At 49.5% G+C, this 23,002-nt stretch overlaps 1 protein-coding gene across 1 annotated transcript in view; it reads right to left on the reverse strand.

Moving 5' to 3' along the window:
• PAPPA2 (pappalysin 2) overlaps positions 1-23,002 on the reverse strand; it is an 89,472-nt gene that overhangs the window by 56,201 nt on the left and 10,269 nt on the right. The window contains exon 3 of the mRNA XM_054072477.1: positions 5,705-5,850. Coding sequence (XP_053928452.1) covers positions 5,705-5,850 — 146 coding nt within the window. The remainder of the gene's footprint in view (positions 1-5,704; positions 5,851-23,002) is intronic.

Here is a 23,002-nt window from a genome sequence, read left to right on the forward strand (position 1 = left end):
ATAGCAGTTCCTACGGCAGGTGAGGAGAATGAGGCGCCTAGCAAATTCCTGACACACTTGGCTGTGCCAACTAGAAGCCACCTTCAGTACAAGCCCATGTGAACATTCAAATGTACTGCCTCTGTCCCCTATGAGAGTGGTCTCCTGCTTCACCCTCCAAACTGGACCCTAAGGTATAAATTCAAACTTATAGGAGGTGCTGTTGCAATCCACTAAGCTTCTACTGCAAACCCAAGTCAAATTCACCGTGTATTTTGGAGTGAATTTTACCAAAATGCGGTTTCTGAAGATCCCTTCCTCTCCTTCAGAGGGGTTTGTGGATGGTCAGCCGCCAGTATGCGCCCAGGCTGACTCCAGGCAACACCTCCATTCCAGAGGAGGTTGTTTTTACCCAACTACTTTGAACCTAGACAGTTTGGATGGCAGCGCAGGGAATAGTTGGCTCCGGCACAGCCTGCTCCCTCCTTTGCAGGGCCCTGGAGGGTTTACTGTGCCAGCTACCTCACAGTAAAGCCTCTGCTACTGCATCTCTGCTGCCTATTGCTGCCCCTGCCAGCAAAGTTAAAGCTGGCAGAGGGCCACCGTGTGATCCTGTCTCCAGCCACAGCATAGACGGCTTGAAATCTGCTCCTGGATCAGCTCTGTGTGCTACTGCACTACCTCATGTCCTCAAGTACTGGGCATTCCTTCCAAGAGAGGGCTTTCTTCAGATCATGGTGTCCCTGGCAGGACATCAGCAGCACTGTGACTCCTCTGGTGGAGCCACGCTGTGCGAACACTGGGTTGGAAAGGGGACTTCAGAGATGCTCTGAGCAATTCTCTCAAGCCCAGCAGGGTTGTAAGAGGGTGAAGAAATAAGGGTGGCATCTTCTAGGAAGCATTCTGAGTGTGTGGCTCACAGAAGGGCTGGGAGACACCACTGACCTGTCAAGTGGCACTGTTTCTCAGCTAAAGATTCATGTTTGTTGTTCTTCCTCGCCACAGGGTGGATTTTACACCCAGGGCAGCTCAGCTTGAGGCAAAGGGTGGGTAGCAAAGTAACTGCATTCCCTTTCTCCCCAGCTCAAAACATCAAAGCAGAGGATGTTGCATTTCATTAGTCAGTTGAACCCTTTAGTTGACCGGAGATGGGTCACAAGAAGGTACAGAGGTTGAAAAAAAATCCTTTTTGGACCTTCACCTGGTGGCCCGTCAATCACTAGGATTTGCAAGCCAGCCCTCTCTCAATTACCAGGCTGGTAAATGTTACAGATACAAACAGCATCCCATTGATGGAGAACACAGTGGTCACATTAAAAGAGCTGTTTTTCATTTTAATCAAAGCAGGGCATGAGAGAAGAGAAAACAGAAAGAAAAGGCATCTCTGCAGCCAAACCCAAGTCTGAACAAGGCAGGGGGCTGCCTGCTCAAGGGTCTGAAAAGAGGAATGTGCACGCAGAAGGAAAACAGTGCTCATAAACAAATAAATGAGACGTGAAAGCCCTGCACACATCCTGCAGCACTAACCACAAAGAAGGGGTCTGGGCACCAGGGGCATGGGAGGTCCTGTGGCCAAGCAGCCCTCCTCCCAGCAGAAACCCAACGCTCTTCCCAGGCAGGGGAATAAAAGGGATGCCAGTAGCGGGAGGGAGAAAACTGTCACAGGCGAGGGATGCCAAGTCTGGGATACCCTATCCTTCCTCTCCTTTGCTAGCTTGCCCTATCCCATTCCTCTCCCTCACGCTCCACAAGGATGGTCATATTTTTAGCATTCCTTTTTACAGCTAATTTGATGGCAGGATTAGAAACAGCATGAGTACTCTGCCTTCCTTCCAGGACATCTCCATCCCTCCATTCCATGTCCCCACAGCTCCCTGACGAGCTGGGAAAGCTCCCAGCTTTGGACCAGGAAGTTGTATTTCCCCTCTGCAGGGTTCTGGCTCCAAAGGCAAGATGTGGAAGCGTTTGTAAATTCCAACAAGATCAGCCTTCCCCTCTCCCTCAACCGCAGATTGGGCTTTCCTTCTCACCTCTGCCTTCTCCTGCCCTGGCACATGGGCTTAGTCAGGCTTCAAGTGAACTCCCCGTCTTGTGCCTGAGAGCCAACCCAAGGAGGTCCCCCAGGGACAGCATTTGGACAACCAAGCTGAAAACTTCAAAGTCACATCAAGGGGATCTTGTACTCCAAAGAAAGTGAACCAGAGCATTCTTTGGACTTGCCCACCAAGCTGAGGCCAGGCAGCTGGAGAGCTGCAGGATTGTTCTCGCCACATCCTCTTTCTCTAGACCACAGCTGAAGAGCGGGTCAAGCCTCAACTCTGCTCATGCAGCAAGAGATGTCCAATCCATCAGTGCAGGGAACAACTTGCAGTGGCGTGCACCCCACTTCACCTTCACTCACACATCCCTGGGAAGCTTCGCGTCCCAGGGCGTCGCCCTGCTTCTCACCACAACGAACAGCGATGGCCAAGGACTCTGGTTCAAGCCAGACCCCAAAAAGCCAACCTGTTCCTGGGTCAGGGCTGTTGCAGAGAATGCACGCTCAGGCAAGCACGGGATTTTTAAAGAGCAAGCCACAAAGCTGAACCTGTATCGGAGGGCCAGTCTTTCCCAAACACTGAGTCATGGCAATTAATGGAATAAACGCATGACAGTTAGTCAGACAGGAAGATGGCCATTGCCTAAGCTACCTTTGATGGAAGGGCTGGCCCTCCTTCAGGATCCACTGACCTCAGCCAGATATATGAGCTGGCCTCAGCTTATATAACTGCAGAGAGTATTTATAACATCAAATATTCACAATTCCCTTGCCTTTCGACCATGTTTATGCAAATACAATTCACATGCATCTACACATTAAGGTTAAAGTGCCTGCATTATTTCGTTGCTAGGGTTTTTGAGGCTGCCGAAAGCTTAGCTTTTTATAGGACAGGATTTCTTCAACTCCTTGTGTTTTGCAGTTAAAAAGATTTACTTCTAAGTTCTCAGAAAATTCATTCCAGGCTCCAAGCAAGAACTTTGAATTTGAGAGGAACTCGCTGTGATTATGGTGGAAAGACTGAGGCAGACAGTATGGTTAGAGGGAGTGGTGTAAACAGACCTGAGACCTCAGCCTCTCCTGCTAGCTGGCTGCAAGTTGTCTCTCTAGGAGCTCCACAGCAGCTGAAATGCTGCCTATACAAGTGTCCCAGATCAATTCGCCCTCTCCAAGTCAGTAATTCTCACCTATGCTTCAATGAATGTAGTTGCTGTGGGTTGGTATTACTACCGGTCTAAAATGGTAAACCATCCCTAAACCTTCAGAAAGGCTGCCTAAGATTCAAGTTTACTCTGGAGGAGAATGAAAGATCTGTGAGTTATCAGCATGGGAATGGTCACTTAACTTCTGGTAGTCCAAAACAAGCATAGGTGAAGAGAAGGGAAAGGAAAAAAGAGAGACGTCCAAAGACTTCCATAAAGTGAGGAGGACTCTCTTGAAAGACACACTCAATGGTCATGAAAGAATGGTTTCTGAGGAGTTCAAAGTCCAGATGGTAGACTAAAAAACATCATGAGAAGAAGAGAACAACTTGGAAATAGCCTGTTTAGTGAACTCGAGGGTGAGAACAAGAGTTGGAATAGAAGAAGGGAAGGCAGTTGGAGAGAAAAAGTCTCATGGTACTTGTTTTGAAAATATCGGAGAAAGTCCAGTTCAGAGAGACAGAGAGCAAAATCTGACCAAGAGCCTGTGGAACAAAGAGGCAGGTTAACTTCTTGGGGAAAATGAGTCAAACTCAAGGAACTAATATGATTCTGTAGGAGAACAAGAGCAGGACTGGGTTGGGTCTATAGCTGTGCAGGTAAAAATCAGAGTGGCGTTCCTGCTCCATGGAGGGGGAGCAGAGCCTGTGTGCTGACCTCAAAATATTAAGGTCAGGATAGACAAGAGATTAACAAAATTCAATGCAAGGGAAGGAGTCTGTCTTCTTGAAGACAGACCCCTCTCTTGCATGAATACCTGTTTCTATCCCTGGTCACTGTTGTGTCCTTAAAGCTCAGGAAATTTTCTCAAACTACTATTCACTCTTCCCAAAGCTTTCCTTGCTATTTCTTCACTGCTCTACCTTCACATCTACTCAGCTCCTTCAGCTGCCTCTTGTGAGAGGCTTTGTCAAAAGCCACATATTCACAACCTTCTCAGTCCTAAGATTCTTCTGTGCTGGACAATAATATGCATTGTGCAAGGTACAAAGCACTTGATGATGTGGTGTAGCCTACGGTTTACAGAGAACAGAGTCTTCCGCCTGCCCCCCTGAGCTCATTAAATCCAAAACCAAGGACAGTCTTGAACCAAAGTCTTCAGTGTAGGCCAGAACCTCAGAGAAGTTCAAATCCAGCTTCATACTTCACAGCTCTGGCACGAGAGCCAATATAACACCCCTTTTCTCCTGAACCTCTGTGGTAAAACCCTGATCTAACACTTCCAGGTGGTGCCACCTCTTGCGCCCCTGGCTGGACACAAGCTCTGAGACCAGAGGGAAATGCAAGCTTTTGATGAAACCAGTCGCCTCGATTCCCCTTCTGTACAACTCCTTGTGAGCCATTGGGAGGGGGCTGAAGAGAACACATGTGGCTGAAGCACTTGCTGTAGTGAGATGATTGTCAAGCTAAGCCTTGGAAGTGATTCCTGGAAGCTGAAGGCATAAATTTCATGGAGATTTGCCTTCCTCAACAAGCAAATGTAGCAATAGGCTATTGAAAAACCAGTCCTGAAACTCATTGAGGGAGGGAAGCTGGCAGAAAAGAACATTTAAACAGGTCTTTAACAGCAGTGTAAAACTTCTGAGGGTTGAACATCACGCACTTGTAAAAGCAGAAGGTCTAAGTCTGCTGTGCAGGTGTCGGGAGTAATTATTTCCAGTTACTTATTGAGAAACACTTCAGATGTTTTGACTGCAAAGTGTAAAAGACATTGCCAGAAATCTCTGACACTGAAGAGGTGGAGGGAGAGGCAGGAAGAGAGACAGCAGAAATAGGAGAAAACACACAATACGTTCACATTCTAGTGAAGTAGTTACTGCTTTGATTGTTTTTTCGTAGCCTGCCAGGACTGATGACCTTAAGAGTCTGCCTCGAATTTACTGAAGCCAAGGAGAACCTTGCCTCCAGCAGGTAGGACGCCAAGTTATAAAAACAGGCTTTAATTTGATAGCCACCCTCACATTTGCAGCTGGATTCAGAAGCAGCCAGTGCTCACTGCCTGGTCAGCTCTGGAGTCACTCAGATCTGCAGACTCAGCTCTGAAATCACTGACAGCCCTGGTTTATCTGTTTGTCATGTGCTGCAAAGTGAAGTTCACCATTTCCAGAATCCTGGAAGGCCCCAAAGGAGCCAGCGCAAGTCTAAACCCCTCTCTAGAGCCTGCACTGATGGCGAATCTGCAGCTCTCCCCAAGCTCTCGGTCCCGCTGTCTCACTGCCTTCACCATTAAAAGTGTCTCATAACTACCTTGAAGTCCCTTGTCAGGGTGTAACCCCACCACCTTATCCACAAGGACACGGAGAACAGGCAGCTTCTTTCCTTACAGCAGCAGCTATTATTGGTACACCCAAAGCCTGTTATCATGGTCTTCTTATCAAACACCCTCAATGTTGAACCAAATCACGGCTGCTGCTTTTTGCCAAGTCAACCGAAAGAGAGGAAACCCAACAACCCTTAGACCCCATGAGTGGGGTGTCTTACTTACCTAGGTGTGTAAGGGCCTCTTTATCCCATGGCCAAGTGGCAGCACCAGCCAACTCCTCCCTCACCGAACTGGCAAAGTAAACATTGAGGAAATGGGTGCTGTTCAGCTGCAGTGCCTCCTTCAGCTCCTTCACGCTCATGTACGCCCTGCAAGGACAACAGAAGAGACAGTCAGCGTAGACCTCAACAGAGAAAAGACAAAAAGCAGGAGCCACACACAAATATCCTGGGAAGGATGCAGCAGACCTGGAGACTCCATCTGCAACTCCCCGTAACCAACAGCGTCTGCTAAAGCATGGCAAAACTCAGCAAGTTTCAACAGGATGTACCATGACAGGACTAATTCTTCTCTGTAAGGTGCAAGTTCTGCCAGTGAGGGGCTTGGGTGAGAGGCAGTCATGCAAATGCGAAGAATTTTTTCTAATTATGGTAGCTTTGTTGACAAGTTCTACTCTTACAGAAGGTTTTCCAAAAACAGGGACAGAAGAGACCCCAGAGAACAGGATAAAAGGAGAAGAAACGGAAGGAGAAACAGTGGGAGAAGAAAGGAAATGCAGAGGTCAGTCCTGTTAGGGAAAAGAGAAGGGGTTTGGCAACAGAAAAGTGGAAATTGAGGAGGAAGGAAAAATATGTTTTCTTCAAAGCGTGAGGAGAAAGAAAGGAATGTAGAACCCCAGGTTGTTCCGGATACAGGTCAAGGCATAAATGGACATCAAACCTTATTCTTGGGAGCAGAAAGAGTTTGACAGCTGGGGCCAAGAAGTCTTCTCCAGCTTCTCCACTCTGCCTGGAGAAGCTCACAAACACAGCCCTCCAAATCTACACTTTTCCCCATGAAAAGAAGTGTGCCAGAGATGGGAACGCATGGTAAGAACAAGGGATCCCTGCAGAGCACGGGCATGTATCACATCAAGAAACACGCTACCTCAGAATCTGCTCCAAGCTCTCTTCCAGCTCTGCTCAACATGGACCTTGAAGTGGGCTGCCTGGGTCATCCCAGCACTAAGCCAACAACAGAGCCTTCTTCATGTGAATCTGTCTCTCTGCACATGATCTGACTCCCCTCGGAGAGGAGACATGGGATATCCGCAGTAGCCAGAGCAGGGAAGCACAGGAGCTCTCAAAGTAAGCTTAATGGGGAGAGAGGGACATCTCCAGAGACAGATCCATTGGAAGGCATGTTCAGTGGGGAAAGCCTCCTGACAGCACTGCTGGCTGTCTCCCCTCCCATCTCCAGAGCTATGAACAAAGAGCTGCAGGTGCAGAAAAAGTATTGGAATGGGGACACCCATTTCTAAAGAGCAAGAAGACAATGGGCTGGAAGAGGTGGGTAGGCAACAGGTTGCAGGAGAGCAGGAACACCCATAGGTATGTCTGAGTGTCCGTGAAATCATCCTCACAACATGACAGGTCTCTCCGCACTTGGAGAATAAAAAAACAGCAGTCAGGGAATTTAGGTTTCACTCCTCTCTCTGCACAGTTGCTTCTGCACAGGTCAGAGTATTGCATTCCCTATACATCAACAGTCCCAGCACTGATCTTTAGGGAGTTAATGTCCTCAGCTGTATGAAATAATCAGGATCTAACTTAATAACAATAATAATTCCAATAAAAATAGCAGTGAGACCGTAGGGCCTTGGGTTGCACTGTAAATGCCAGATACTCTTTTCAATCAAGTACCACCATCAGTGTGATTAACCTTACAGGCTGAGACTACATTAGGACAAGGAGACCTAGAAGACGTTGTCTTTAAGTTTTTAAAATCTAATGACCCTGACCTGCAGTTTGTGAAGCCATTGAGTTAAAAGAGTCTAAAAAGCAGGGGAAAAAACTCATGGAAAGGCTTCAAATACATCACTGCGGAATGATGATGGAAAGGCGCTATTGTGGAAATATGTCATAAGGGTGACTAAACCGGCAGCACAAAGCCAACAGCAACAAGAAGGTAGTGGAAAGCATTTGCTTATTCCCATGCTTCCAGGAGTAATTGGCATCTTTGAGCTGCACAGAGAGATTGTGAAGGGAATGTGATCATTTCTTTACGCTGGACCAGCCATGAAGGGACACCAGTTACGTCTGAACGAGCAGCTTCTGTACAAGTGGTGCCCATTGGTGCATTCCTCACCACATTGAATTATGGAAGAAAGGACAAAAAGCTGAGCACAGGCTAAGGGAAAGAAGGCAGGTTCTCATCCGAGATGTGAAGTGAGAAAGAAAACCAATGAGAGATGTGCAAACACAACGTTTGAGATGGCAAGATCCCTAGTCAAGTTATTATACCAACAGTCTTGTTTAGAGAGAGGTTGCTACAGCAAATGGAAGAGGAAGAAAAAGGTAACATAGAGGAATGATGTTCCAGAAGTAATCTAGAGCAAGACAACACGCGGAACAGAGCTCAATAAACCCAAGGGCAACTTTCTTGGATCTGAAACAGCAGGGTGCTTCAGAAGCCATTGCTGACTTGGGAAGTGTCAATATCATCAGGATCTGCTGACCACCTCTCCCTTACCAGCCAGCCCCGAGAGGGCATCCTGGGCTGGAGACATCTCACCCACCTTCCCAGTGACAACGCAGCTCCAAAATTTCAGTCGCTTCGGAAAATCTTGGCTGGACTATATGGCAGCATTTAAGGGCGAGATGAGGTGACCAGCTTGTCTTCACCAGGCCCCGAGATCTCCCACCACAAAGTAGCATTCCCAGAACACTTTCCCCAGCCACATCAGCTTGTGGAGAGAAAAGTCTCCCAACCGGAAATGGCAAATTAGGAGAATATGATCTCCTCCTCTGTGATGTTTCGCCTGAGCATCCCAGACACGCGCCACGCTGACGCCATCCCTTCAACCCAACCAAGACGAGAGCAGGCTGGGGGGAATAGATAGGGAGAAGAATAAATAAACCTGAAGGACATATTTGTGGCATGACTCGGAAGGAAAAGAAGCAAAAATTTCATAGAAAAGGAGCATAAGGAGGGGGAAGGGGGAGAGAAAGTCTCCTTCATGCATCAGAGTTGCTCGGGGGACACAGGCTTAAAAATAACGTTGATTCCTGACCTATGATATCTTGGAAAAATAGCCCCAAACCCTTCCAGGCTGCCCAAATTCCGAGAGCTGATGTCAGCCTTATTCAGAGGGATATTCCCGCCGCCACTCTTCTGGAGACATCATGTTTTTCTGGCTGTCGCCTGCCGTTCCCTTGACATTAGCAACATTTTTTTGTCAATCCTTTAATTATAAATAACAAAAAAAAAGTAATTTTCCTCCATTGAGAGACTCAGATGGTTCTGGGGTGCGTGAGAGGTAAGGGGGCCATTCCAGCACTGAGAGATGCTCAGTTGGTTGGACGAGAGGAAAAGACGCCAATTTCACCCAATACGGCATGAAAAGCACAAATATCCTCCTGCTGGCATCCCCAAAGACATGACCAAGACCAAAACAACTCTAGAATGGGCAACTCTGATTCCCTTCAATCCACATTTCCCACTGGCATCCTTAGTTTAGACAAGGAGCATGTAACTGGCGTCTCTGCCTGTCACTTACTGCCAAGGTCATGCTCTCCCTCTTCTCCAGCGCTTCTGTGATTTTCCCGGGGGAAGGCAGAGCAGCTTTTGGTCTCCACAAACAGCCTAATTGACAGCCCTCTCCTCTGCTCCCTAGACAGCTTCCCAGCTCTTACAAGATCAAAGTATTCCAAACGAGATAGTATTTACAGCAGGGAGTGCACTGCTAGCCAACACACAAACACAAGGAAGGAGACATGAAGGTACAGCAAAAAAAACAACCCAAAGAACAGGGCAGAGGATGGAAGAGACGGAGAAGGGTCATCAGGTTGTTAGGATTCAAAATAAATGGTTTTTACCAAGAACATCCAAAGCTCATTGGTAAGCAGCTAGATGCATGGTAACACCACCTTGACATGGATGCGGATTTGCATTTGAGCTGCTTGCAAGAAGACTGTACGCAAGAGTAGAGAGAGATTAGGGACAGAAGGGCTATGGGCTGCCTTTATTAGAAAGGATCTTGGGCATGAACACCACCTGAAATGATGGTATTTGAGGGAATGAGTTCAGATACGAGGGCTTCCCTCATGACATGTGCTCACTTGTTATACTGTTGAATTAAAGTTCTGCTGAACGATGCTAGCTGATAATCTGACTCCAAGACAGGCTTAGGAGCCACACTGTGTACTGGTTTAATTGTGGGGCTCACAACTTGTAGAAAGCAAGATGGGGAAGTGGTAGCACAGTGAGGCCACACCAATGTTTGTGTGGTTCTGGTGCCGGGTCAGGAACTGGGCTCTGAATGGGACATAATGATGCGCTTTCATTGTGTGACATCGCTTGCTACTGCAAAAGGCAAAGAAGATGAAGTCCAGCAGCTTCAGTGACTCTGTCACCATATAATAGTAAAATCAGAGACTCTCAGCTGTGGACAGAGAGGACCTCCATAGGTCATCTAGTCTGACTCCTTTGTTCAAAACAGATCTAATTAAACCAGGTTGCTCAAGGCCATGTCTGTTTGAGACCTGAACAGCTCTGAAGACAGAGGCTTTACCATTTCTCTTGGCAGCCTATTCCATTATTTAAGCAAAATTCCTAATGCGTAATCCAAATTTCCCACATTCCAACTTGCATCTGTTGCTTCCTGTCTTTTCTTCATGCACCTCTTCTTGAAGCCCTGCTCCACCTTCTCCATGTCACCCCATCACATCAAATGGGAAAGCCATCAAATGGCTACAGGTTTGCATGGAAAACCATCACTTCACTAGATCTTGCCACACTAAGTTCTAAAGACCCAAACCTTCCTTTCTGATCAGCTGATAAAAGTCACACTCCACTCTTGATCCCAGGCCTCCCTGGAGAACCTTCACATCCCTTTCTCATGCTTTTCCTTGGTCAATTTTGTCCTAGCCCATGGGGCAGACAGCATCTTTCTGCTTGTGGATTTAAGTCAAGCTCTGGGCTGGTTTGGTCAGACGAGAAGACAAGACACACTCTGGAGAGACAGAGCTGGTGCTGCTTTTCCAAGCAGCAATTTCTGGCAGCGGCCATGGGGCCACTGCTGGTGCACATGTGGGAGAGAGGAGAGGATCTGCTGATCTGTGGGGCAGTAGAATGGACAATGAAGCTGCAACAGCAAGCCTAATGTCTTTTAAAGCAGGAGAACAGCACCAAGAGTGGCACCTTTTTAGTAACAGCCACATCATAACAAGGAGCCCCGAGGCCATGGAAGTGGCTGTTACCACTGGAAGGCAAAAGGTAGCCCACCCGAATGCAAAGCAAGGCCAGCACGTACCCCATGCGTACCATAAATGAAACTGAATTCTCTAGGTTCTGCGAAGGATGCAGTGTGTAATGCCACAGGAATTCCAGAGCAATTCAAAAATAGGAGTCTTTTCCCTGTAGACGTTTTAGAGGAGATGTGGGAGTGGGGTTGAGTGGAAGCTGTCCAAGTGCCCTCCATGGACAGCAGGAAAATACTTGAGAGCCAGCCAGCTCCAACTAACCATACAGCCTAATGAAGTCACAGGGGATTCCTGGATTTGCTTTCGTATCCTTCACCCACTGCAAGGAAATTCCTCTTCCTACTGCCACCAAGCAGGGAGGCTCCCTTTTCCCCAAAACCTCTGCTTCACCAACGAGACATCCCTCAGACTTCCCAGGAACGAGCACCAGCCTGCCAATAACCATTTTGTGTGCAGACAACACATTCCCTCAAGGCTGCGCAGGGTTAACAGAAGACAAGGAAACCTTGCTTCTGAGACAGCAGCCACAAGCCCAAGAGCCACAACTCAATCCATGAAGACAGATGCTGAATCAAGTGGCGTGAGTAGTTTCAGAGACCACACGCTCTACAATCTCCATATCACCAGTGAACAGAGATGCTCCTCCAGAGCCAAAGTGAACAACTTCTGATTCACTCCACCAAAGCGCCTGTCTTCATGGTGGCTATTTAGGGTTGGGGGAAAGGAGGTCTAAAGAGATAATTCTCCTGATTAAAGCTCTCTGCTTGCATGCACGAATCCTCCTTGCTAGAATTTGTGAACCCTCATCCCTGTTCCCACAGCACGAATTCCCCGGTGATGCTCAGCCTCGCCTCCCTTCTGCCCCGCCATGGGCAAAGCCCACTACCACAATGTAAAGGGGACGTGGTACTCTCTTGGCGCAGCACAAAAGCCAAGAGGAGTGACTTGCTCTGCCTCCAGACTAAACTGAGGGTGGTTCTCATAACTGCAGCTGCATCACATTCTGGATTTACCTGCCCTGAAATTCGTGGCATTAGCACAACTGAGGGGTATGCTGTATTTTTAGGCAAAGCTTAAGTCCTTCTGTACCTGTTAAGACTACTTGCATATCGGTGACCACAGTTTAGGAGCTCTGACTCCAGTCCAGCACTGTGCTGGTGCGCCACAAACATCATTGCCATCATCATGACAACTTGATGGCTTGAAGCCAGCAATATCCAAATGACTCTCATCTAGGCAGGCTTCAGTAACACAGCCTGATACAAACACATGCAGGAGCTGAAGGAAAGGCTGAGGAAAAGTCATACGTTCCCATAGGATCACAGGAGGCACAACACTGCTGGAATAATATCCTCTGTAGTCCTCAGGGGTCTCTCATCACCTTCACTGGGTGTTAGACTCCAGCCAAAGAACATACGGGTACACGGGAGAGGAGAGCATCACACACCTCCTGGACACGGCCACTCTGAGGCACTGACAGCACGGGTGGAAGAGCAGCCTAGGAAGCACCTATTGCTGGCAGCACCGCTTGAGAGATAGTTTAGAGTTTGCATAAGTGGCTAAATGTCAAAAGGTCAAAGAGGGCAACAGGGCAAAATGAGGGCCTTCAGGATCTGGGGTTTCATTGAGCAGGTCCCGTTGCATTCAGAGTTAACCCTCAATCTCCATGCAAGAAGTGGATTTAGCTTAGGGGATAAAGCAGTAGCAGATGCTGCAGGGTCAGAGAGTTGCATCGGCAAAGCTGCAGGCGGGATCAAAAAGACAAGTTGTGGTTTGAGGCCGTGACCCTTCCATGTAGATTTATTGGGGAAAGAGACCAAGAAGGATGCAGATCATAACACACTGCAGGCAAGCTCCCAGTTACATCAGATGGTAGTACACAAGTTCTTGAGGTCAGATTTTGGAAAGAAAGACAATAACGTTAGTGTCAGACCGGAAAGCCCCGCAGGGCATTTTGCCCCAAGATAGGCTGAAGAACGAGTGCTGCCAACAGTGGCACAGCCCAGCTGTTCCTGGAAGCGTTTGCTGAAGTTATTCGCGAAATCATCACCAAACCAGCCAAAAGCAAAGCTAATTTTAGACCTGCTTTTGGTAAGCAGCGTAGAAATGGCGGGAGAGCTGATGAGAGAAAGAAAACTCAGCCTGAACTAATAATGAGTTGATTCTCATTAACTTAAATGGAGGAATGAACATAGATCTTGAACAAAGAACTGAAAACCAGGACTGACCAGCAGACACCGCTGCATCTGAGACGACAGCAAGAATAGGAATTCCCTGAGATCAAACTGTCTCCAGTGAAAACAAAAAGTAAAAGACATTTTAGAAATAAAAAAAGAGTAAAAGAAGGGGCAGATCTGCTGAACAGAGAAGGTGGAGCTGCAGCTCAACGTAACAGATGCGTCCCTGGGCAAAATTAACATACGGTCTTTGCCTTTATTCAGGATCATGAGGCAGATTTCAAGTTCTCTTCCAGAGAGGTATAACGAGATTAAAGGCATGTTACTGACACAGACCTCAGGAAAAAGGGGAAAAAAGGTGTCAGTAGTTGGATGGGGGCTGAAGTGCCACTTGGACTGGGTAGGAGGGAGGATGAACCACCTGCCTCAAATTAAATTCCTTTGAGAAGGAGGATGCCAACTGACCACACTGCTCCCTCCATTCACTGCCCAGATAGATACCCATCTTGGGGTCACCTTTCCACAGTGGCCTCATCAAGAAGGCATCCTGACATGGTCCCATGGTGCAGGCATCATCCCCCAGCAAGGAAGGGCACCGAGAGGTGTCAGGGCAGCTGGAAGAGGAGTGCTGGGTCAGGATTGGGCACACACAGCAGAGAAATCCAGGGCTGCGGTAAAGCTGATTGAAGGAGGCATGGAGGGAGACAAACAAGGGAAGCGTGGCCCCTGGCTCAGCAGGGACTACCTGACCTCTCCTCCAAGGGCCATGACAGCTTTCTGCTGACGCCGGCAGCCAGGCCACATCCTGCGAGTTGTTGCTGTCTGGCAGAGACGGCAAGCAGCAAAGCCCTAATCGGAAAGGACAGCTGGATCGCAAAGCTCCCTCTTGTGCTTCCCTGCCAAGCCAAGACAGGGGCCGGGACGCCTTTCTCCTGCACTGCTGTTCCCCTGTCCTCTGTGCCTCCCCCAAACACTGGAGTCTGCCTTGGAGGGGACGACAGCCACACCAACGGGTCCCAACCCTTTGGGTCACCTCCTCAGGTGGACCTGCCAGAGATGGAACCCTCCATCACCAGTGCAGGGACTCTGCTGCCCAGGACATTCTAGGACTGGTACCGATCTCACCACAAACACATGGAAAGAGCCACCAGCAATGTCACTGGACATCCACTCTTCTCACACCCTCTCCCCCACGGTTTCAAGTCCTGGTTACCAGCCTTCCACCTCTTGAGCCACTTCTCACCTGCAGGGATCCTTCTTAAAAAGGCATGGAGTGATAGGAGGGGGAAGGGCTTTAAATCGGAGAGGGGAAGATTTAGACTAGACAATAGGAGAAAATTCTTGGCAATGACGGTGGTGAGGCCCCGGCACAGGTTACCCAGAGAAGCTGCAGCTGCCCCATCCCTGGAGATGTTCAAGGCCAGTTTGGATGGGACCTCGGGCAGCCTGATCCAGTGGGACGTGTCCCTGCCCATGGCAGGGGGGTTGGAACTGGTTGATCTTTAAGGTCCCTTCCAACTCAAACCACTCTACGACTCTAATCCCTTGCAGTCCCACCACATTCACACAGCCGCAGCCCGCTTTAAGGTCCACCACAACACCCACAGCCCCAAAGGGCTTCCTTCCTAGAGCAGGAAGACTTGGATAAGGACATGTTCATCTTCGCAAGGCCATCCTCCCAACAGTTTTCCTCATACAACCTCAGAAGCAAGACACCTCCCTATAATTGAGTGTGGAAAGCCCTGTGCTACCAAGAACAGATCCTCAGATTCAGCATTTCTTGCAGCACTTCAGTTGTAAAGCACCATTTGGTTCTGCCAAACAACCGAAGCCTGTAAACACTGGGGAGTTAATGCAAAATAAGCCAAATGTTTCCCAAAAAGCTCCCACGTCGGGATGGCTTTGAGCTTGTGTTAGGGCTACTGATTCACCCTGTGAACCTTCCTTTTTACCCCCTCAGGGAGGACAAATCCATGCCAGTCCCATAAACTTCCTGGCTTATGTGACAATTCTCGTGTTGCTTAAGCATAATGGGCCATCAACTTTCCCGTGGGATAAATTTGTCCTGGCAATCTGCTTTTGAGTATTCTACATCTTGAGGGAGCTGATAGCATTTGGGGTTTGTTTTAATGGGAGTCGGTAGCCATGATCAATGGTAGAAGCTCTGTTTCCACGGAAATGGGTATTTAATAGATTTTTGAAAATGCTGGTTATTGACCCAATGGGCCTTAATGGCTTAAAACCCATCTGATTGTAGTATGTCGGAGTAAATGTGTATGATTTTCAAATGCATACTGGAATAGGCAGTAAAAACCTTTTCAATTCCAGGGACTTGGTCAATAGGGAGTTTCCATTTGCTTGTTTGCCCTCTCTATTTCTACCAGTGAATCATGGCAATCTCTTCCTCAGCGAGGCTTCCCGTTTCCTCACAGGTGAGATCATCTCAAAACACGCAACCCACCCCAAGTCCCATCAAGGTTCAGGGATGTCTTTCGTCAGGCTGAGAGGTAACGTGGAGTCAGGCTTTCAGAACGACTCCGCTCCCAGCTGCTCTCGGTGGGAGCAGAGGACACTTGGCCCATCTCTCATCCTCCTTGGATTGTGCACCCCTGCTGCTCCCAGCGAGATTCTTGGGAGCTGAAAAGCCACAAGTGCCTCAAACTGCTGGATTTAAGCCCAACTTACAGGCTCCCGCTTGACAACTGTGAAATTCCCAGGCAGAAATCTTGGTTTACCTGGGGTTAACACGTACCAAAAACATCAACAGGAGTGAACTCCAAAAGAATGTACTAATTAGTAAGAAGTAATCCTGGAAGCAAAGAACAGACTAACCCTGGTATTTATTTAGTGGTGTCTGTGAGCACTGACTGAAGCCCTCCCACCCCTGCTAAGGGTTATTAACCCCTCTGGCTGGCCAAGGTCTCCAAAGGCTCCACAGCCCGCACCCACCGCAGGGGCAGCTCCCCTCTCCTGCCTGCCTCCGTTCCCCAGCCTGCAGGAACACAAGTGCCCAGGATTTGTATCTGTTCTGAAACCAGCCTGAGGGTTCAGCCATGGCCAAGAGGGAGCCCAAGTCGCACAAGTGCGGGACAGAGAAGCTGGGCATGCATCTCCTCTGTAGAATAGGCCAGGAAAAAAAAAACCAAAACAAAACAAGGAACTGAAAATCCCTGAATTTTAAAGACATCTGTCCTCCTGCTCCGCCTCACATTCCCCTTTGAAAACACAATGAAGCAGAAATCAGGGAGCTGAGGCACAGCCTGTTGCTTTTCATCATCATCAGTGGAATAAGCAAAGGAGACAAAGTGCTTAGTTTAGTAGTGGACAGGTACGGTTGCACTTGATTATCTCATAGGTCTTTTCCAACCTAGAGATTCTATGAATTATTGCAGGTCACAGCCTGCTCCCACCCTAGTAAGGTGCCATCCCCAAGCAGGTCCATAACACAACGTCCCACCTGCTCGCAGCACCGCTCACCTCCATCCCCTGAACCCTAAGAGCAGGCAAAGAAGGAGCAATGCTGCTGGCCAAGTGCAGACCCCGGGTGCAAACCCCAGGGCTTGCAGGTCCCTTGCTGGGAAGACCCCACCAGGTCAGGCTTTCCACCTGCGCCCAGCGCTGACCCCTCACTCTCAGTGCACACGAAGGAGGCCACGTGTGGTGGCCTCTGAAAACCCATCACTGTTGCTCCAGAACGCGTGCCTGACCATCTGCAAGAGCACAGCGTATGCATTGCACATCTGTGGGGGCTGTTAGAAGGCGAGGGAAGCCCTCGTCACCAGATGTCATCCCTGAACACTAGGAAACAGCTGGAGGGAGTTAATGAGAAGAATTCAAAAGAAACAGAGCTAAAGATCCAGTGTTGCACCATTTAGGGGAAGGAATGGAGCGCTGCCAGGGAGAACGGCAGCAAAGCAGCAGCTTGGTGAGAGGGGAGCCCAGCGCTGCCCTGCCTGGCTCCAAACCCAGCGCAGGCATCGCCCGCTGCAGCGCACGCTCTGGACAGGGGCAGGGTGAGCGCTGCCTTCTTTTGATGTTAATGCTGACTGGCGAGACTGACTGGCGTTACAAAGAACGTGAGAGAGGGCGAGCAAAAGCGCCGGGGAAACAGAGACAGGCTTGCAGCCCCCTGCGGCTCCGCAAGGCAGAACTCAACGGTGGCAAGTTATTCTAGAGCAGACACCGAGCTAAACAAAGCCAGGTATGGTTTACTTTCTGCCTGCATTTTTTGTCTCAAAGAAAAATAACCTCCCAGGCCAGGACCGAGCACTTTTTTGCCTATCTAAGGTTGCACAGATAAGCCCTGTCCAACCTAACCCACTAGACTAGATCTGGTGTAAGTCAGTTTTCTCTCCGTTTCTGCCTACAGCTGAAATACAAAGCAACGCTCCAGGTTCAGGGAGGTCTTAAGGTCTCTGCAAACAAGTCAGCATCCCCAGGAGCCCAGATTTCAACGCTGGTTTTCATAGCGCAGTTCATGACCTGCCTAGGGAAGGCAGAAGAGGTAACACAGGTGGATGCGATGCTCCTGATCTCCCCCAGCACTGCATGAGCTTCTCAGGCCTGAGCAGAACCTCAGGGCCAGGAGGCTCAACAAAGCACTCTGGACAGAGAATTGTGCAAGTAAGAGTGTCATATTTTGCCTCACATTTAGCCAGGACCAAGCAGCTTCATCTCCTTTCATTAAATGCCTCTTTTTCCCCCATCAGAAGGCCAGAGCCTCAGTGTCAACAGCAGCATTCATTGCTGCATGATTTGGAGCGAGATGTTTAAGATTCCCCTGCCTCAGTTTCCCCAGCTGAAGGGCTGGGACTACCCTTGCCCACTGCACAGGCAGGTGTTTGCAAACATCTTAAAAGACAAGGTCTTTGCTGTGCAGGGTTTTCAAAGGAGCTTAGAGAAACTAAACATCCCCATCCCACCATTGTTCCCGCTTTTCACCACGTGCCTCCTCTTTTCCCACCCATCTCCCACAACATCATCTTCTGTAGGACAGATGAAAGACACAGTAGGAAAGAGGGAGAGCTGTGGACTGGATGAGCATAGTGAAGATGACCCTACAGCACATGTGCTAGAGTGGATGTGCCACGCTCCAGCCAAAGAGCTGGGACCGACGCACATCACCACCAGCACCTTCTTCTGCATCAGTTCTTGGGAGACAGAATGCCTGTGGAGTTCTGTGCTAGGACCGGGTACGGTTGGAGAGAAACAGGGACTAACTGGTAGCAGGAAACAGCTCAGTCCTCTTCTGAAAGAGGTTGTGATTGGTGCGGAGGGACCAGATCACCAACTGGCTCCTGCACGGATGGTGGAAGCAGAGCCCCTGCCTTGAAGTCATCTCCAAAAACTCTTCTGGCAACCACCAGTTTACAAGCAAGAGTCAGGATCTCTTCTTCACCCAGCCTCCTCGACTAGTAGGACAGCAGAAAAGGAAACACAGGTTCCTCAAGGCTGGGGGAGGATTTTGATGAAAGGGACCAAGACAGAGAAGGGGAAGAGAAATCTATTCAAGCCAAACATCTTCCCCTACTTTATATATATATATATGTATATATACATACTTTTTAAAAAGGGGGAAAAATCAAGTCCCAAGCCTTCAACTTATTTTTAGTCCAGGCGATTGGGTGTCCCAGCCAGAGCAAGGCACACACAAGCCAGCATTCTAAAAATGCCTTCCTCACAGATATAAAAAGGACACCAGATAATTTACTGGGGAAGTTTTGTAATGTAATGATCATATGTTAACCACAAAAGAAGAAAATATTTGAGGCTGCCTCTGGTCCCCAGCACAGCCCTTGGCAGGAAACGGTCACAAAGGCTCAGCATCCTCACACACACACACACCCCCCCCTCCCCGCGTACAGCCTCCCAGCAAAGTCTTCTGCCTTGTGCCACCTCGGTGGGTTCAGGCTCTGCCAGAAACATTCCCTCTCGCCCCATCACCCTCTGCAAAGAGACAATTTGATTTCCTAAATAACGGTGGCAGCTGGGCCAAGGAAAACTAAAAGCAATATGTTCGCTTAACGACTCCAATGGCCACGGCTCAGCGTGCCAACCCAAACGTGGAATAAATCATCCCAGAGACACCGTCAATGCCAAGCTGATGGGAGTCCCACCACAGGGCTGCTGAGCTCCCTGCCACTCTGCCATTTCTGTTCCAGGGGTCTCACTAGCCTGGCCAGGGTCTCGGCTCGGTTCCTCCACCCGTGGGCGAGAGCACGGTCACACAAGGAGGAGCCCTGGGGAGGGCTGAACACTGGGGCAAAGAGCGATCCCCCGAACCCTTGCACACACGCTGTTCCTTCACAATGGCCATCCCCATACAATCAGCCCCCCTGCAGTGAGCCCCTGGGACAGTGGTGTTTGCTAGAACAATAGCTCACATCTGGGACAGCTGTTCTCCCCAAAAGCACCCAGGCTGCCCACAGCCTCTGGGCACGGATCCTCTCCCCTCACTGACACATGGATCATGCTCTCCCCCTCCCACGCAGAGGTGGCCACCCCTGGGGGAACCTGGCAGATTCCCCGAGGAACACATCGCTTGGCAGCTCCTTGGCAGCTCCGTGCTCGCAGGAGTGAGCCAGACTCATCCTCCAGCAGAGGTTTTTTCCAAGTCAACCCCTGAGAAAAAGAATCCACTACTGTAGATTTTATTTCTTACTTTCAGCACCCCAAAACACGTGGAAGAAGATCTGGGCACGTGGGCAGCATGCTGCCCTACAGAGCAAGATGGTCTAGCCAGTGCCAAAGCCAGGGACTAGGAACCAGCCCTTGAACCTGGACATTTCTGCACCTTCTTGGTCCTCTTCCAGCCCTACTCCTCCTTTTCTCTGGGGTCACACAACAGAGCTCTGATCCCAGGGCAGTAAGGAGCTCTCTGCTCTTGACCAGTGTTCCCCAGACCTTGCCCAGTCCCAACAGACAGTTGTGCTCGGGAGGAAGCAGCTCCCGCAGCCCCACTGGCCTGATGCCACGTTGAGGGGCTGAGTCTTGCCACGCGTGCCCCGGCCGTGTGCTCCTCTGAGAGGATGCCCCTGTGCTGGAGCCCCCCATCGCCTCTGCCACTCCCAGCCTCCTCCTCTCAGACCTCTCATTTGATGTTACAGCCCACAGCTTTCCTTTCCTTCCCTTTATCAGCCCCTGCTGGAGAGGTCGTAATCTCCTTCTCTCGCATCTTTGTGAGAAGAAAAGCCCCAACAACTTTTAAGATGCTCAACTCACAGCCTCATTTGGGGTAAAGCTGAGGAGATGCCAGGAAGCGCTTTGCCAAGAGCCTGAGAGAGCGGCAGGTGGAAAAGGAGGCGCAAACAACTTCTTGTGAGAAGGCTACATGGACAGACAAGCGCATTGCAGGTAAGGAAAGGAGCAGCCTTCACAGCAAGAGGGGAACCAGAAAGAAGCAGCCAGAAGAGCAATTAAACAACATGCATCTTGCATGGAAAGTGAAGACAGCAGGCGGCGGCCAAGGCATGCAGGTCGCCAGCACTCCCCCCAGGTGCTGCAAATGTAAACACGTCACAGAGCACATCAAGTCACGCTGACCAAGCGCACAGCGCAGGCATCCCCTCCGCATACCCTGTCCTTCCTCTTGAAAGTACTCAGAGTTCCTCATCTTTGGCGCAGTGCACCAAACACTTACTAAGGCTTCAAACGCTCTCCAACATGCTTTGATTGAGACTGCCAGAAGCAAATTTGGGCTCTTGTGCTCTAAGCTAAGGCTCTTGGGTGAGCAGAGTCACCCAGAGGCACTTTCATATGGATATGGCCTATGAGTCCCATGACAAGCAAGTAGCTTGGTAGATATCCTGCTTGCCTGATGGAATGGGCTCTACCAAGGACAATCCCTTCTATCATTGCTGAGTTTTCAAATCAGTAATCAATGGAAAAGTCCAGAGAGAGCAGCCTTTCCCAGGAGCTCAAATCCAACCACTCTCATGAAACTTTAAAACATCCACCAAGAAATCACCAGGGTTCAGAAAAAAAACCTGTTAGTGAGCATACCTTTCCAGCCTCAGGAGGTCTGCAAGAGGATACGCAACTGTCCCAGCAGCCAGGGAGCCCATCACGCCCTCCTTTGGTATCTCTACCGCCTCTTCACTGCCACGCTTACAAACCCTGAGACTCCAGTCCACCACTTAAGGTTTGGTCCTTTGGGAATGGACAGTCCAATATTTGGGTACTGCCCAGAAGGATTCCAAAAGGTGCCCGAGGAAGCTAATAAGCAGCCAGGGCTCAGGCCCCGAGCACGGGGACCTCCTAGCAATGCTTTCCTCATGGGAACACCATGAAAGCAGTTTCTCCCACTCCACATCTCACAGTCAGCAAGTTCAATAGCACGGAGACAACCCACCTGTCCATCTGTCCCTCGGGTGACCAACAACCACGAGCAGCAACCAAAAGCGTTTCTCAAGGCTTACAAGTAAAGGAGGGTTGAGAGAAAATGAGCAGCTCATTTGAACGTTATTTTGCCACCTGGGTGGAATTAAGGTCTAGGCAGATCAGCTGTTGCCTCAAGAGGTCATCTTCGCCTCACCTGCTCTCAATTTTAGGCATTTTCTGCTATCAGTCCAACCGAATTCAGCTGAACTTCTGACAATGGGCTTCTCAACCGCCAGAGAATACTTTGGAGTGATTCCTTCACCCTCTGGGGCTTGTCCACCAGTGATGTTAATCTGGACCAGCTTTTGAAGACACCACTTAAACAGTGGGAGGTCCCCAAACAGCTTTAACCCAATTAAGCACCCTCCCCTTAGGGCGGGAGGGCAGATAAGCTTGCATTAAAGCCCATCAAGTGTCCTAATAACGCAGCTGAGGTCATCCCACGGAGACCACCAAAAGGCTGGAGACGCCTGGTCATTTTTCACCTCCTTTTGTCCTTTCAGTTATTTCTGCTGTTGCTTTGGGTAGAGAGACAAAAAGCCCATCAGCTCTGCCCTTATCCACTTTGCTCTGCAGACTCCCCTCCAGCTTTTCTTCTCACATTAACTGTGTCACACACCAGATTCTCATTGACTGACTGCCCAAGGGGGACCCTCACTGAGCGTTAATTGCTGTTAATGAGCTGTTGCTGCTTTCCTTCCAAGTGCACCAATTACAATGGCACTCGGGCTCTGCAAGAAGATGCCTGTCTGCAGCAAATCAAGGCACATTTTATCCCAGATCCCGGCACTGCACTGCCAGCATCTCCTGGAAAGAGCATTAAATCTGGGTGAAGGATGACAGCAGGCAGCTCTTCTGCCATCGCCTGTCCCCTTTTTCTTCCTCTGGTGGACTAGGGTGAGTGAGAAGCCCTTAACTTGCTGCCTGCTGTTGTGTTGTCCTACAGGATGTCTACACCCAGCTGTTTCTCTCCAGCCACGAGCACACGGTCCCACCACTGTCTTTTGCACATGGGTGGTGACCCGGCTGGCACAGCAGGACTTGTCTTGTCCCATGTGCTGCTGGAGGAGGCGCAGGAAGGATGCGGTAAGATGCCGCGGTGATCTGGCTTTGTGCACAGCAACGCTGCCATCGCTTCAGCATCTTCCTCAGCCCCAGAGCCTCCTCAGCTCCTGCCTCAGCTACAGTGGGGTCCATACACACCAGAACTTTATAATCCTTCTTTTCAAACCTCATTTTCCTCCCCTACTAAGCACTGGTGAGGGTATATACTATCACCATGCATGGCCCTGGAAGTACACTGAGATGTCCACCAGCTAAGAGGCACGAGAGCTGCCACTCTTCCTAAAGCCTTTTCCTCTGGAAATACAATTTGTCTTTCTCAAAGCTGCAGCCCAAGGGAAGGAGATTTTAAATAAGGGATGTGCTAGGACGGTAAAAGCTTTTGCATGAGTGCTTAAGGTCATGCAAGTCAAGACAAGGTATGGAGGCCCTTCACTAGA

This window comes from Cuculus canorus, chromosome 8 (assembly GCF_017976375.1).
Source record: "Cuculus canorus isolate bCucCan1 chromosome 8, bCucCan1.pri, whole genome shotgun sequence".
Lineage (NCBI taxonomy): Eukaryota > Metazoa > Chordata > Aves > Cuculiformes > Cuculidae > Cuculus > Cuculus canorus.